Below are 16281 nucleotides of genomic sequence, written 5' to 3'. Positions count from 1 at the left end.
CTATTATAAAGTAAGTAAGTAATAAGTAAGTACGCATGTATGTCAATAAATAAGTAAGTAAGTAAATAAATGTATGTTCTGGTGTCAGATAAATACACACAGTAATAAATATCCTCTGTGGTCTGGTCTCATGCTAAAAAACAAAACAGTGCAAAATAAACCTTCTTAAAATTAAAAGTTTAGTTTATCACGTTATGATGTATTTAGAGTTAGGAAATCCTGATCTTATCTTTGCTCCATGAATGGCTTTAATGTGTGTAGGCCAAAGTTTTGAAGACTGGTCCAAAAGTTTTAAAGTATAACAAACCCCACTATATAACTTGTTAAAGCCACTGGCCGAATCACTGTCACTGAGTTTATTCCATTTCACCAGTCTTATTTTACTTTAGGAGAGAAATTAGTTGGAATATAAGATGGTATTTTGCTCAGGTGACACTCCTAACACTTTCTTCCACTACATTATACCTCCTAACTGTTCAAGAGAAAACACAGAAGCAGATTAACTCGAGAACTAGTTCATTTCTTCTGTCATTTTTACATACACACACAGTACATAAACATTAAACCCATTCTTCTTGCATAAAATGTTTTTTCAGAGAGAGAGAGAGAGAGAGAGAGAGAGAGAGAGAGAGACATAAATCTTTCTTAGTTATCGTAAATAACTCTTTTCGCCCGTCAGAAATGGAGTCGAGGATAATAACAAACTCCCACTTTCATTTTTTCAAGAGGTGTGAGCTGCTATGATAAAAGTTTACAGACCACAGATTTAAAACATATCCACCCATTAAGTGTGTTTGTTTTTATCTGTTTCTGTTTTCTAGTTTTCTGCTATAATCTATAATTTTGTATAATTTACAAAAATAATGTCGCTGCCGTATTTTTTCTGAATATATTTATTGACCTAACGATAATAACGATAATAAATTTATTGACGGTATTACCAGATTACCACCACTAGGTGGCGACATTGGTTACAAAATCTTTAACTCTTTATCTCGTAACATAATCCCTACAAAACAATTTAACAATATATAAACAATTATACAAATATATATATATATATATATATATATATATATATATATATATATATATATATATATATATATATATATTTTTTTTTTTTTATTACCGACGTTATGCTTACTGACTATATATATATATATATATATATATATACATATATAGTCAGTAAGCATAACGTCCTTACGTAACATAAAACTACGTATTTGTATTACATTATTCTATAATCAATATTTGACAGGAATGATCTGTTTAAAATGTGCTTGAAAAAAAGAGAAAAAACTTTAGCAGTCTAACCCCTCATGTTATTTTTCTGCCTTGACGTCTTGACGTACTGTGCGTGGTGACGTTGCTGTGACGTAACAGCGCGCGAAATTTCGGCCATGTTTACGGAAGTTGAACACGGAAGGCACGTGGCTCTGAATCCTTCTTACAGCTGTTTATATTTTATAGACAGTTATAATCTTTAGGGAAAAATAAGGATGTTTTGATGCAATTTAAGTGAGAGAAAAACACTGCGATACTTTTATGGATCTCGAGGCGGATATCATAGAGTTCAGAGTTCCTACTGAAAACAATAAAACCATCTTTATTTGGGAAATACAGCCATCCTTTTCCGAAGCGTTTATTTATGTAAGTAGCGACTTGAATAACAAAAAATAAAATATTCTTAGGCTACTAACTTTCCTTTTATAATTACAGATTTTTATTTATATATCTGTATACATAGATGCACAAAACTGGGTCATTTCTATTCTGTATGTATGAATTATATCACATTAAATAATAATCTTTCAATACGCATTTATTGGCTACTTACAAATAGTTTATGGTTATATTTATTGCCCTTTTCTTTAATTATGTGCACCTATTATTAGAAGTATATAAATAGTTATGTATCTACTTTATAAGTACGTTGCACGTGATATGAAATAATTATTTCTATAAATCAGACAAACAGTCTGTGCTCCACACGGTATATTATTTATTATCTCCAACAGAGTGTGCAGTTCCTCTAAATCATGTTTTCCCATAATTCCCTGTCACAGGAGTCTCTGTGGAGTGTGTATTCTGCATTTGGGGCACTCTACCTGCTGAAGGTGTGTCCCAATGCCCCAGTGGCCGCCCCGGGATTTTATGCACTGGTCAAGTTTTACTCTGCTGCCCAGGCGTCCAAGGCTCAAAGAGCCACAGATAAACAATGTCTGTTCCAGGAAGTTCCTCTCAAAGTAACGTAGCACTTCCTTCATTTTCAAATCAACTTTCTTAACATAACTCATTTAAAGCTAATGTACCTTCAAGATAGAAATGGTTCTCAAAGATAGAAAACCATAAAGTACTACAATGTAGGTAGAAAAATAAAAATATAAATGTTGTATGGGTTTATTTATTTATTTATTTTTTTTTGAGTATCAGAGTGTCATATGATGTGTCCTGGTATTACCGATATTTGACCATTAGATGTCAGGCTTGTCTGCACTGGTCAATTCACATGATGAAACTTGTTCCTTATAAGAGATGTCTTCATCCATCTAACTGTCCATTTAAAGGGATAACTCTACTTTCGGTTGATCTTTAAGGTCTATGTTTTTTTATTTATTTATCTATCTATCCATTTCTTAAGCTATCTGGTTGGAAGAAGCCTGTTAATAAACAGATTGTCCTAAATCAAGGCTCCTGAAAATGAAATGTATTTCTCACAGCCTTGTACACTTTTTATCTTTAAAACGTAAAGCAGGTTAAGGCTTGCAATTACTTATGTGTGTATTGGATGATGTTTCTTGCTGTGATAAAATACATTGTTGCTGTAAAAATCATAAGAGCATTACACCACAGGGAAGTGGTGGCTCACACAGTTAAGGCTCTGGGTCACTGATTGGAAGGTTGGGAGTTTGAGCCCCAGTACTGCCAAGCTACTGCTGTTGGGTCCTTGAGCAAGGTCCTTAACCCTCCCTGCTCCAGGGGCACCGTGTCATAGGGTCTGACCTGGGGTCAGAGCTGACCCTGCGCTCTGACCCCAGCTTCCTAAAAAAAAGCTGAGATATGCGAAAACGCATAGGCGTTAGGTGGCTTAGTGGTTAGCACTGTTGCCTCACAGCAAGAAGGTCCTGGGTTCGAATCCCGGGGTCGAACAGGCTTTCTGTGTGGAGTTTGCATGTTCTCCCTGTGCCTGCATGGCTACTCCGGGTATGCCGGTTTCCTCCCACAGTCCAGGGGCAGTGGTGGCTCAAGTGGTTAAGGTGGTTCAAGCCCCAGCACTGCTAAGTTGCCACTGTTGGGCCCTTAACCCTCTCTGCTCCAGGGGCGCTGTATCATGGCTGACCCTGCGCTCTGACCCCAACCTCCAAGGCTGGGATATGTGAAGATTGGGATATGTGAAGTAATGTATATGTGACAAATAAAGGCTATTTCTAAAAAATTTCTAAAAAATGAGGGATTCTTACAAAATGAGGAAGCTGAAAGATACATATATAGATAGATGAAAGATACATATAAAGATACTGTAATACATGACAAATAACATCTCACTTTTTCACTAAGTTCTTTCTAGAATTCTGTAAAATGTTGCTTTACTAACATAAAGCATTCATTTACATTTACATTTCTGGCATTTGGCAGACGCTCTTATCCAGAGCGACGTACAAGAGTGCTTTTGAAATCTCTATCAATGAATACATTAACACTGGTTCAGTAGGTCACAGACTTAGGATACCATCAGCCTAAAACCTTTTTTTTTATAATAATACTAATAATATTTTTAATAACATTCTTAATATATATTTAAAAATAATTATATAAAAATATATTATATATAAAAATAATAATTTTTAAATAATTTTCTCTATGTTTATTGTAAATTCCACATTTTTTGGTCACACAAGCATACACAGTACATTGTGCAGGAAAAAGCTTATTACGATTTTCTATGACATAAAAATGGAATTTACCTGAACCAGAATTTACCTTTATGCACATAGAAAAACTTTTTAAGTTTTTTATCTAATATTAACATGAAGCATCATCTATAATGTTCATTACTAATTTTTTCACTTCCTTTTATGATAATTCTATTTATAGAAATTGTGTATATATATATATCTTGCCATGAAAATAGCCACAGATGCTGGTATGGCAATTAAACAAGCAAACAAACAAATAAACAGGTGGAATAAAAAGGGGGAAAAGATGAAAAGATAGAAAACCATAATGTACCTCGACAACAGTATGACTTTATTTTGGAATAAAGTGCAGATATGTGCAGGGATTGTATTATGTTATATAAATTAGTATGGATTGTGTAAACTACTGTAATATTGTGTGTTCTGTGTTCGTACCTTTCGATGTATCTTGTATAAAGTATAAACTTTGTGTTGTTTTTGTCTTTCCAGGTTAGACTAAGCACAAAGCAGAACCCAGCGTTCCTCTCTGCGTCTCAGTCCCTCAGCCATGCTAAGTGCCAAGACCTGGCTAATCATTACCTGGGCTACAATGGCTGGTCTACTCACATCATCACTGTGAGTAACAGCCTTAAAAAATTGGAAAAATGATTGTCTTTTCAGAAATTCTTTAAACCAAAATCTCACTGTGAAATGATTCTGCTGTGTCTCAGACACAACAGTGGTTCTTAGGTCTGTTCTCAGCTCCACAGTTCACTTCCTGCATATTGGGAACAACTGCTGAAATGCCTTATACTTGTTTACAGTGGGGTTTTTTCCTTCTGCCCAGGTGAAGGACATGTCAAAGTGTGCAGATATCGGTTGGAGCTTGGATCCAGGCAGCCAGGGAGAGCTGCTGAAATACGGCTGTATGGTGGAGCTGACTCTCCCTCAGCATGGAGTCACGTGCCGTGGGGTTGGTGTTGCTGAGGAAGTGGTTGATCGGGAGAAAAGTAAGGGAAACATATTACTACGTTTTGGTGTGTCTATTTTTCATTGTCATGCCTAACTTAAAAAAAAAGAAAGAAAGAAAAATGCTGCTAAAAATGATCGCAGGATAGATTTAGACCCTTATTATACTCGCTTCTTTCATGCCTTGAGTATTAGGACTATTTAAACATAATAATTCATTGAGCGTTTTCATTTAGCAAATGTTTTTCCCCAAAAGTGTAGGTTAAGGACTTTTCTCAAAGCCACAACAGTTAGATCTTAATATACATTTATGCAAATAAAATAGAAGTGTGAACACAGCCATTTAAAACAGAATTAAATCTGATCGCTCAAACCACCTTTAGGAGGTCAGGGACATAATTTACTTCCACATTATATGACTGTACTTTTTGGCAAAAAAAAACAGTCATTTGATTTGATTTTTTGATCTGGCAGCCATTTTACTGAGAAAGCAACTAAAAACAAGGATCAAGACTGAAGGTTTGAATGTAATTGGCTTATTTGTGTATTAGCATATAATCCACCAATCGGATTTCAGTCTCCATAAAGTGAGTTTTTTGCTGCGGTCTCAGTGGACTTTTAAGATTTTTTAAATTAAATCAGATTAAAATTAATCCTGACATAAATCTTGGTCTATATCAGTGTGTGAATGCGTGTGAGTCAGATTATATTGTACGATGATGATCCTCTAACAATAGACCTACATGAGATTAAAGGAAATGACTAAGTTCTGCTTGCATAAGAAAGGGGTTGGAAAATCAGTTGTGTAAAACGACGATTCCTCAGCATGAATGGATGATGTAGTTAGGTTTTTTTTTCCTGGTCGCCAGCATTTTTCATTTACACTATGCCATCATTTCTTTCCTTATTTGTAGCAATCCTTCGTCATATTTCATTGTGTAATGGTGAAATGGTGTAATAACGTCACGTTATGGGTTTTTAAGAGCATCGATCTCAATTCACAAAAAATGTTTCTTCTATAATGTGCAATTTTTGTGTGCTAGCTTTACCAGAGATTCATATGACTACAAATATATATAGCCAGATGTAACCAGGAAATGTAATATTTCTAGGATTATATGATGATTATTTATCAACACATTCCTAAATAACAAAGTATTATTGTAAGGAGGTAGGTCACTGTAATCCATATATCACTTCTGGAGCACAATATAATAATGCAATCATTATATATTAATAATAATTAGTTATATTGAATGTCTGTTCACTTTCAGGTCCAGAGGAAAAGCTGTGGATAAGAGGGAAGCTTATGAAATGGGCCAAAGATAAAGCAGTAGTTTCAGCATTTGAGAAAGTGTTACTGATTATTCTTGGTAAGTGTTGCTGATTTATATCACTGATTATTTTGTTTTCAGTGTTGTTATTAGTGATGATTTCCGTCTCTCAGGTAATGGTAAAGTAGCGGTGGAATGCAGGATCGATCCAGAGGAACTTCTGCCAGATGAGAATGTGGAGGGAATCATCCATGTAAATCTTTTTTTAGTTGTTTTTAGTTGAAAATTTTAACTATGAACCAAGAAAAGTAGACATTACATTTCAGTGAACTTGATTTTTTTTTTTATTCTGAAAGGCTAGAACACAGCTTATCTAGTCAAGTCTAGAATAAAATCTTGCCTTATGACCTAGAGAATAAATCCCCAGCCACGACTTCCACAGGTGTGAATATACTATATCTATTAGATAGAGATTTTTAAGGTAAAGCCAAAGACAAAAAGAGTCTCAGCTGAGAAGGTTCAGATTTACACTGACCAAGCATAACATTATGACCACCTGTCTAATATTGTGTTGGTCCCCCTTTTGCTGCCAAAACAGCCCTGACCCGTCCTGCACTGTGTATTCTGACACCTTTTTATCCGAACCAGCATTAACTTCTTCAGCAGTTTGAGCAACAGTAGCTCGTTTGTTGGATCGGATCACATGGGCCAGCCTTCATTCCCCACGTGCATCAATGAGTCTTGGCCGTCCGTGACCCTGTCTCCGGTTCACCACTGTTCCTTCCTTGGACCACTTTTGATAGATACTGACCACTGCAGACCGGGAACACCCCACAAGAGCTGCAGTTTTGGAGATGCTCTGATCCAGTGGTCTAGCCTTGGTCAAACTCGCTCAAATCCTTACTCTTGTCCATTTTTCCTGCTTCTAACATCAACTTTCAGGACAAAATGTTCAATTTCTGCCTAATATATCCCACCCACTATCAGGAGCCATGATGAGGAGGTCATTAGTCTTATTCACTTCACCTCTCACTGCTCATAATGTTATGGCTGATCGGTGTACATGTAGTGAACATTAAGCCAAAGTTCAATACAAAAAAATAATTTCAAGGCAATCTACAGTCCTTTCTGCCTAATGCAAATCCTGCAGCTATTTAAATTTATATTTGATCTTTATATCCCCCTTTTTCTTAGTGTGTGTCTAATCTAGTGTAAAGATTTGGTGCATTACACAGTTCATTAATTTTTTCGGTTCCTCAAAGCCTTCATTAAGGCTTTATTATTATAAGACTGCTGTAATGTAAATGAGGACGGAACTAGATGTCATAAATGAACTATAAATGATTAAAAAGTGTGACATTTCTTAATAATTAAACATTTTTAATTGGCAAATTTCATTTGCTAGGAAAAACAACACACTTGCATGCGGCTATAGATAAATAATCATTTTCAGGGTGCTTTAACTCCTCTTTGCTAATTAGTTGTAATTCCTCAGAAGGTATAAAAAAAAAAGTTTTACGGGCTTTTTGGCTGTAAGTCTCTCTCTCTTTTTCTCCTGCAGGTTAATGATATTTCATGGAGTGACTTTGAGGCTGCTGCAGGAGAGGAAGAAGAATTACCATGGAACTTCACAATGGACCTCTCTCATTAACTTTCACTTGTGTTTAAGGTTAAACACTTCACTGACCGATTACTAGCATGGACATTGGAAAGAGAAACTGAGCAACTGCAGTTTTTTTTTATTTATTTTTTTTTATAGATTTTACGGTTTCATTTTGTGAGTAAAAAAAAGTATCTAAGGCCAGTCTCATTGTCTTAGAATTTGATGTGCAACATGTGTGTAGAATTATTTTCTAAATACAAATAAATCTGGGTTTTTGAAGGCGAAGTTTTTTTGTTTTTTTTTATAACTATAGCAATTGGGTTTTTTTTCTTCTTAGCAATAAATCTTTTCTTAAGCAGAGTTTATTTCTGACCTATTCCTTTCAGAACACCAACAGAAAACGTATGTTTTGAGGTCAGTTTGTAATAATAAATGTATCATTCCATAGAGACCCAGACGTAAGGCACAGGTTTTCTTACAGTCCGTTCTGTTTTGAGTTCTATACAATTTCTTTAACTGAATTTTTTTTTTAAATCTTTGTTTGTATGTTTTTGCTCATGAGAAATTATTATTTATTTGTAAACACATTAAAATGTTATTTTCCTTCATCTCCTGTTTTAACATATTTACTGTCTTTGTTATTATAATGAAAAACTGAGGGCATGAAGCCTTTATTATCACCACACATACATTACAGCACAGTGGATTTCTCTTCTTCGCATATCCCAGCTGAGGAAGTTGGGGTCAGAGGGCAGGGGCAGTTATGATACAGCACCCCCTGGAGCAGAGAGGGTTAAGGGCCTTGCTCAGTTGCAGAACAGTGGAACTTGGAGCTGGGGCTTGAACCCCGATCCACCAAGCAACAACCCAGAGCCTTAACCACGTGAATCACCACTGCCCCAAAAATTTTCAAATATTCCAGCTTATTATCAAGCTGGGGTCAGAGTGCAGGGGTATGGCACCCCTGGAGCAAGCAGGGTTAAGGGCCTTGCTCAAGGGCCCAACGTTGATAGCTTGGCAGTCCTGGGGCTTGAACCCTGACCTTCTTCTTACTGACTCAGCACCTTGACCACTGAGCCACCATGTACCTACAAAGTACATGAAGTATAATTTATAATGTGAATGTCAATTATAATCTTAAGTAAGAAATAAAATATCTGCAGCATGCTGAAGGTAATAATCCAGGGCATTGGGTGATATTCCCTAATGGTAGCATGTCTCATAGTGTTTTATTCCTCTTATACCACAGCAGCTGCAGCTGTGGAATTATATTTAGTTATGAAACTTTCTAGCACAACTTGTCTCCTGATATATATATATTTCCCTCATCAGCCTCTATTTACTACAGAGCTACAGAATGATTGATTAGAACAAGCGTGTTAATATAAACCTGTTTTGCAGCGTCACATTTCTCAACACCTGATTAATCAGAGTACAGAATTCAACAGCTCTGTGGTATAAACATGCTAGAAAGAGAAGTTACATTTACTTGCCCACTGAGGGTTTTTTTTTTGTTTTGTTTCACTTCAATCTGCACTACATTAACTATTTATGGTTGAATGAAGTCACTTGACTTGACTTGTCTTTTTTTTTTTTTGCTAGACTTGTTCTAGATTCAGGATACGATTTTAATTTGAAGCCGCTACCATTCAAGTGAAGTCCTGAGCCATAAAAAAAATGTGTGTGTGTGTGTGTGTGTGTATGCACGTGTTTTAATGATGGATAATATTAACTTTGGTGTATTTTATAGGGAATGAGTCAAGTATAATTAGATGATAGAACACTGAGACTGCATGACTTTCATATGTACTCAGCCAGCATTAAAAAAAAATACTGGAAGAGTACCAGGCAGCTGTGTGTGTGTGTGTGTGTGTGAGTGTGTGAGTGTGTGAGTGTGTGAGTGTGTGTGTGTGTGTGTGTGAGTGTGTGAGTGTGTGAGTGTGTGTGTGTGTGTGTGTGTGTGTGTGTGTGTGAGTGTCTCCTTTCGCTCATTATTTTCACTTCCTCCTGATTCTGCAGCTCTTCTGGGGGTTTACCTCTTTTTCTCTATGTCTATTTTTCCATTACCAGTGGCTCTGCATTGTCTTTCACTTTTGATAAACAGTTTTATTTTCTTTGTACACAGATGACTTTGGATTCCAGCGTTAAATTCTCTGGAATCTGAGTAATATGTCCATGAAAGTGTCATTTTAGTGAAATCAATACTTATGATACTTTTGATGCAGATTACCATATTTACATGCATACATGCATATATAATGTGTGCTGAAATACCTGTCTGTGTTTTTACCCATTAAAAATATGAATACGAATTTGTTATGTTATTTTCATTTGTACAATAGAATGGTCATATTTTGGTATTTGCAGCTAGGGTCAGGGTTCTACAAATGTGTATTCATTTATTTATTAGAACTGCTGTGGCTCTCACTGCTTTAATTAAAGGCTCATATGGAAGTAATATTTACTTGTTAGGGACTTAAATCCGCATTTGGGTTTCTGTGTATTGTTAAAAGTGCTATGTAACAATCTACAAATCTATCTTGAAGTGAAGCACACACACACACACACACACACACCGCCAGCTGCTGACTTTAGTCACCTCACTCACACATTCACATGCTAATACAAGCATGGGATGAGAGATGTCTCTGGCTGACATCCTTTAAATGATGGTCTGAACATATCTTGAGCTCAAAGGGGAAATAAGGTAACGTCAGATTTGCTGGATCAGGCAAGTGTTAAGAGATATTTGCTCTCGTCAGTGTCCAGTTATGCAGATGAGGCATCTTCCTTTGGTCTAGACAGGAATGCTTGGATTTGTCATGTTTTCCAAGACAACAATGCTGAACAATGTTCAGCCTCCATGACCCCGAATATTGATTGGATACTCGGTGATTAGTATAACACATCAGCTGAAAAAATGTGTGATTAAGTGTACTTAAACAGATCTTTAACAAAAAGGGGTCTTGATTTCAAGTAACATTAGTAATAACCCCAGAGGGCTAAACTGAATTTAGAGTGAGTCAGCCACAGTGCCATAGTTACTCATCTGATAATCTTTTCCTTGTAAACATTAGGTTTATAACACGGTTGTGGGCGTTGGCACTACTCTGTTGTTACTCTTGGAATGCACATGAAGTCCTGATTAACTGAAGTTCACCTGAGCTACTCAAAAGTGAGTCAAAACAAGATGGCCATGTGATGCATGCAGTCATATGACCTCGATGAACCTGAAAAGTTCATTTATGATACGATTCCATACTGCAGACTTCAAACGGGGCAGCAGGGACTGTTTAAGGACTCTAGACTACTGATCAAAAACAACCCTCAATGTTATCTTAACTGGGAGAGACTGTGCTCAATGTGTTCTTACCCTTCTGACCATAATATTTGTGTTGTATTGCTTCTGGTTACTCTAGCCTTTAACCTACAGCAGCTCAACCAAATAAATAAATATACACTTAGACATGGGCAGATCAAGATTATTTTGGTCCAGTTCAAGGTGAATGAAATCCAGACTATTCTGTATATTATTTTCCATTTTAAGTACAAAAGTAGACCGCTCTCTACCTTTAATTTACTTTGAATGAAAAAAAAAAATAAGACAAGAAACACAAGTAAAAGAAATGCGAATATTTTAGTGACCGTAGCAGCGGCCTGATTTGACAGATTTGCTTAATTATGATTGTTAGCTTGATTGCATAGCCAACAAATATGGATTCAATGTTTATACAAAAATAAAATCGTTGATGCAATAATCTTAATGATGTTATGAAAAAGCTTTTAAAAAGAGGATGCGCCTGCATTTAAACATGTCACAGAAATGTAACTGGAAATCTGTATTGCCCTGATATCTTAAGTATTGTTTTCTCTGAGGAGTAGAGTGAAAGTAGTTTGGTAAAACAAAATCTTGTACTTCTCTTCCCAAGTTACACAACCATTGTATTCCTCTGAACCTGAAATATTTGTTATCAGCCTTTTTCACTTGAGCTGGAGATGTATTTAAGCTGCGACATGGATCCTCCAGTCAGAGAGTTTACAACAAGCCGAGAAAAGACTCCTGATTTATTTGTTAAGGTAAGAAGAAGAGGCGATGTGTGTGCGTGCTCCTATATTCTCATAGAACTAATACAAATACTGCTAATAATAACTGCATTTATTTTTCATATAGATGTAGTGCTAATATTTCACAGGTAAAGAAAGCAAAGTCATAGAATATAATTTATTTAAATTAAGCTGATTTCATTGAATAAGCTGACTAATGTAGATGCTGCTTTTGTATGTGGAGTTTCTCTAACATGATGTGTGACATTTTTTTCCCATTATTTGTCTAATAATTAGAGCAAGTTGTGTCTCTTGTCTTTAATTTATCTTTTGGAGAATCATAGTGTAGAGTATTGCTCATAATGAATGACTCACTGACACCAGATAATTCATATTGAGGACTGCTCTCTAATCCCCATTCCCTGTGCCTCAGTTTATTTATTCTCAGGGAGAATCTGAAAGATGGCAGGTCTTCATGCTTTCACCTGGCTGTGCACTGTGATCATCTGCATGGCACATGTGTGCTCAATGCCTACAAACTGCAGGCTTCAGAAGAGACTGATCAAGGAATGCCACAATATTCTGGAGAAAATGGTGAGCTGCATATTCATCTGATGCACATCCTGTAGAGGAGGAAAACAAAATTTCCAACCCTGAGCATACCATATTTGCTTTTTTTTGCCTATCAGGGAGACAGATTTCCTTTGCATTGCCTGGAAGGCAGTGTTCTTGTCCCGTTTCCCGAGACTGCGTTCCAGTTCAACACGTCTCAACAGGTGAAAATTAATAATTCTTTTTTATCTGTATAGTGCTTCAAAATTTGGCACAAAAATGCTTCCTTCAATTTCTTTTGGGTTGTATTATTTTTTTCGTTCCTGCATTCATTCAGTTTGGTACAGCAGACTGGGAATAACTTCATTAAAGGAAAAGTTTACCCTGAAACGTATTCCATATGTTCACACAGATATATCTGTAATGTCTTCAGTCAATCTGTGCTAATGTCTTGCTTGGTTGTGTGTTTTCTTTGCTCCGTTAAGAAGCAGTTAGAAGTTTTCTGCCACTCTGATGTCACAGGAGGAAACTTTTATTGTTAGTGCTTGCTCAGTAGCATTTAATAGGAGAAAAAAATGATCTCAAACAAAAAAATTTTGCTCTTATAAACAAAAACTTGCTCAAGTTCAGTCTCACATTAAGGAGAAATCAAGCTTAAATGTAGCGGAGATGTTAATGCAAGAGCTGGACCATGATGGACCTGGCTTGACTAGATAGTGATCCACAAGATAGTTAATGCAATGCCACTGATGGCAGTATTAGCACAAACGTTGAATGACTGGTGTATATTTTTCTCCTCAGATAATGAACTATAGCATCAGTGTTAATCTGAACTCATTTAAAGATAAAAAGTGCTGCTTTATTTGATGCTGTGTTGATTTGATGTGATTCAGAGAAACAGAAAAAGTTAGTAAAACGTCTCCATGCTGGGACAAGCCAGAATTTCAAGCTGAGGGATGTTTTCTTTGGTGTTCAGTGGAGGCGGGGAATTATAAGCTGATACCTCTAGCCGAAAACACCATAAATCCCACTTAGTCAGGTAGTCAAACAGGAAGATTACCCAAACTGGAAAGAGACCAAGAACAAAAAAAGTAATCTTGGAATCTCGTAAGAGTACATGCCCATCACCCCATCAGTCAGGGTGAACTTTCCCTCCACAGAAGCTTTATAAACATGCTGCTGCAGCAACCTGTAGGCCACATTTACTCTCCACAAATATAATCTGCTTGTTATGACATGACAATTATGTTTTTTTTTTTCAACCAAACAGGCTGTTGCACTGGAAAAGACTATCTACTTAACACTGACCAACATCTACTCCTTGTTTGATGAAGACGGTGTTCCTGAGCAGTGGAAGAACGTCGAGCTCTTTCAGAACATCATCGACCGCCAGATTGAGGAGAACCAATGTGTAAGGAGCTATAGGAAGAAAAAGCTAGCACAATAATGCAATATTTAAGCATTTAAGTCAAATATTTTAAGACATTTTTATTTTTAATCTGTTCTGAAAAAGTATTTTGCTATTTTTCACTATTTTTAACTAAAATTCAATGATTTTTTTTTTCAAATTTTAGATTATGAACAAATCTCAAGACTCACAGGAGGACTTCCTCAGGCGTGAAAAGGCACTCAAAGAGTATTTTGACAAAATATTAACGATTTTGAAAGAAAAGGTAATTATAACCTGTTATAAACCTGTAAATTGTTGTCATTTAATCAAACTCAACGAAAATATAGAATAATGGCTAAATACCCCCCCCCCTTTTTTTCCTCATCAGAATTTCCAAGTTTGTGGTTGGGAATTTGTCCGAAAGGAGGTCCTCATCACTCTGCAGTTCATCCTGAATAAAGACCTGGAGGGCGTTCTCATTTCCAGCCGTGGCTGAACAACATTGAATGCTCTTATATGATTATATCAGGATCATGACTTGTTTATTTATTTATTTATTTATTTGTGTTCCAGATTGTATTTTTTTGTATGTGACAGTTGCAAATAATTATTCAAGCACAAATCAAATCTTTGTTGTGTTTCCATCCTTTAAAGATTATACAACACTTTGTTGTTGGGTTCTCTGAAGAACCTTTTCAGAGGAACAAACAAAATACAGAATGACGTATACTATTGGTTCAAAGTATATATATATATATATATATATATATATATATATATATATATATTTATATATGTAAGGGTGGAAAGACAGGAATATAATGCCCCAGAGGTAGTAGTAACAACACACAGCAGGAAAATAAGATAAGGCGGGTATATTATAATGCCGAGGTATATACAACACAGTGAACCGGGGAAGACTTCAGGGTGGACCAAAACCAACGTAACAGACAGAAACAGTCTGGATTAGGGATTAACTATAATCTAACAAAAGAAAATAAACTAACAAAAAGACAATTACCTTTATCAAGAAAAACAGAGACAAAAACCCACACTCCCCAACAAAAATGGCAGTCGCACCCTTACACACTGCTTTCTTTACCTGTGATACATACATATACAAACAGTGGATCAATATTTAGGTAGCCAAAATCAAAACAGGGAATAGATTGGACTCGTGGTCAAGGCAGGCAATGATTGAAACCAGACTGACAGAAGCAAAACACTACATAGAACATCACACAACCACCACATGCCAAGTAAGCACTAAAGCTGCTGGTACTGGCTTCTGTCCCAGCTTTATACTGATTTGTGGTAAGAATTTGGGGAAGAAGCACATATAGGTGTGATGATCAGGGGTGCACATAATTCTGACCATGTAATGTACTTCATAATGACATTAGGAAACAGGCTTTTTTTAGGCATTCATGACATAGTGTCATTGTGAATACATTTTAAAGTAAACATGTTATAGATGCATGAATCTGACCTAAAAATCTGAAAAAAGACCAAAATCATTTCTACCTGTTATGTTTTGTAGTGTGTGTACATGTGAAAGGATTTAAACGTAATTTCAATTTGTGCTCCTGCTCTCCCGAAATTCTTCTTTAGACTGGAACATTAGAACAAGATTAGAACATATTATGCTCTGACCTGTGAATGAAAAAACACTTTCTTTCTTTCTTTCTTTCTTTCATTCTTTCTTTCTTCTACTTTTAGGGCAGTGGTGGATCAAGTGGTTAAGGCTCTTGTTGATCAGGGTTCAAGTCCCAGCACCACCAAGCTCCACTGTTGGGCAATTGAGCAAGGCCCTTAACCCTCTGTGATCCTCCAAAGGGCGCTGTATCGTAGCTGCCCCTTACCCTGATCCCATCTTCCTCAGCTGGGATATGCCAGGAAAGGAATCCCACTTTACTGTAAGGTATGTGTGGCGATAATAAAGGCTTCTTGCCCTCGGTTCTTTTCCTTATTTAGTGCAGTTTGTAAAAGAGTGTGAAGTTTAACATTAACCTTTGTGCTTTATATCACTCAGTGAATCTACTGAGTAATTCTAATCTTATTCAGTTTTTATGAAGCTCAGATGAGGTGTAAAGCTGATTAAGCTCACAGACTGTTCATGTTTAAGTGAATGAATTCTATTTGACTCTATAAAACAGAACCAGTACGGAAAGATGTTCTATAATCGGAACAAATGACATAACGGGACTCCCTTCCATTTTTTTTGCTGGTAAGTCCCTGAAGCTCTTGTGAATGGTGGGTAGATTTATATTAATTTCAGAAGTGTTAACATTATTTAAGAAAAAAACCAAAATAGTTTACAGTCACTGTCACTGAAACCACAGACCACAAAGCACTGCACCTGCATCTGGAGCTAGTCATAGAGGGAGAGAGAGAGGGTGAGAGAGAGAGAGAGAGAGAGAGAGATCAACAGCAGTGATGGTTTCTGTACTAGGCTCTAGATAGAAACCTGAATTATATCAACTGACGTAATTCATAAAATTCAAAAGCCGAGGTTTTGTGCTTCATGGAACACTGCGTATTAGAACT

General features: G+C 36.3%; 2 protein-coding genes across 3 annotated transcripts; both read left to right on the top strand.

Moving 5' to 3' along the window:
* Positions 1-1403: 1403 nt before the first annotated feature.
* rdm1 (RAD52 motif containing 1) lies at positions 1404-8356 on the top strand. 2 transcript variants are annotated; one of them, XM_058377292.1, is made up of 7 exons: positions 1404-1656; positions 2073-2252; positions 4413-4538; positions 4750-4912; positions 6146-6244; positions 6319-6398; positions 7707-8356. In XM_058377292.1, exons 1-7 carry the CDS (start codon positions 1552-1554, stop codon positions 7794-7796), a joined length of 843 nt encoding a protein of 280 aa, XP_058233275.1. In that variant the 5' UTR covers positions 1404-1551; the 3' UTR covers positions 7797-8356. The 2 variants fall into 2 exon arrangements, with proteins under 2 accessions (XP_058233275.1, XP_058233276.1); XM_058377293.1 differs by lacking the exon at positions 6319-6398.
* A 3898-nt stretch (positions 8357-12254) lies between these two features.
* Positions 12255-14230, top strand: LOC131344696 (interferon alpha-7-like). The gene is made up of 5 exons (XM_058377125.1): positions 12255-12386; positions 12482-12568; positions 13615-13755; positions 13919-14017; positions 14123-14230. Exons 1-5 carry the CDS (start codon positions 12255-12257, stop codon positions 14228-14230), a joined length of 567 nt encoding a protein of 188 aa, XP_058233108.1.
* Positions 14231-16281: the final 2051 nt, after the last annotated feature.

This window comes from Hemibagrus wyckioides, linkage group LG24 (assembly GCF_019097595.1).
Source record: "Hemibagrus wyckioides isolate EC202008001 linkage group LG24, SWU_Hwy_1.0, whole genome shotgun sequence".
In the NCBI taxonomy this organism is placed as follows: Eukaryota; Metazoa; Chordata; class Actinopteri; order Siluriformes; family Bagridae; genus Hemibagrus; species Hemibagrus wyckioides.
The sequence above is the reverse complement of the archived record's forward strand: the minus strand, read 5'-3'. Positions and strand labels throughout refer to the sequence as shown.

Coding starts and splice junctions, on each gene's coding strand:
- rdm1 (XM_058377292.1), top strand. CDS start 1,552: ATGGATCTCGAGGCGGATATCATAGAGTTCAGAGTTCCTACTGAAAAC. Junction 2,253..4,412: donor TCCAGGAAGTTCCTCTCAAA/GTAACGTAGCAC, acceptor TTGTCTTTCCAG/GTTAGACTAAGCACAAAGCA. Junction 4,539..4,749: donor GGTCTACTCACATCATCACT/GTGAGTAACAGC, acceptor CCTTCTGCCCAG/GTGAAGGACATGTCAAAGTG.
- LOC131344696 (XM_058377125.1), top strand. CDS start 12,255: ATGGCAGGTCTTCATGCTTTCACCTGGCTGTGCACTGTGATCATCTGC. Junction 12,387..12,481: donor ACAATATTCTGGAGAAAATG/GTGAGCTGCATA, acceptor TTTGCCTATCAG/GGAGACAGATTTCCTTTGCA. Junction 14,018..14,122: donor TAACGATTTTGAAAGAAAAG/GTAATTATAACC, acceptor TTTCCTCATCAG/AATTTCCAAGTTTGTGGTTG.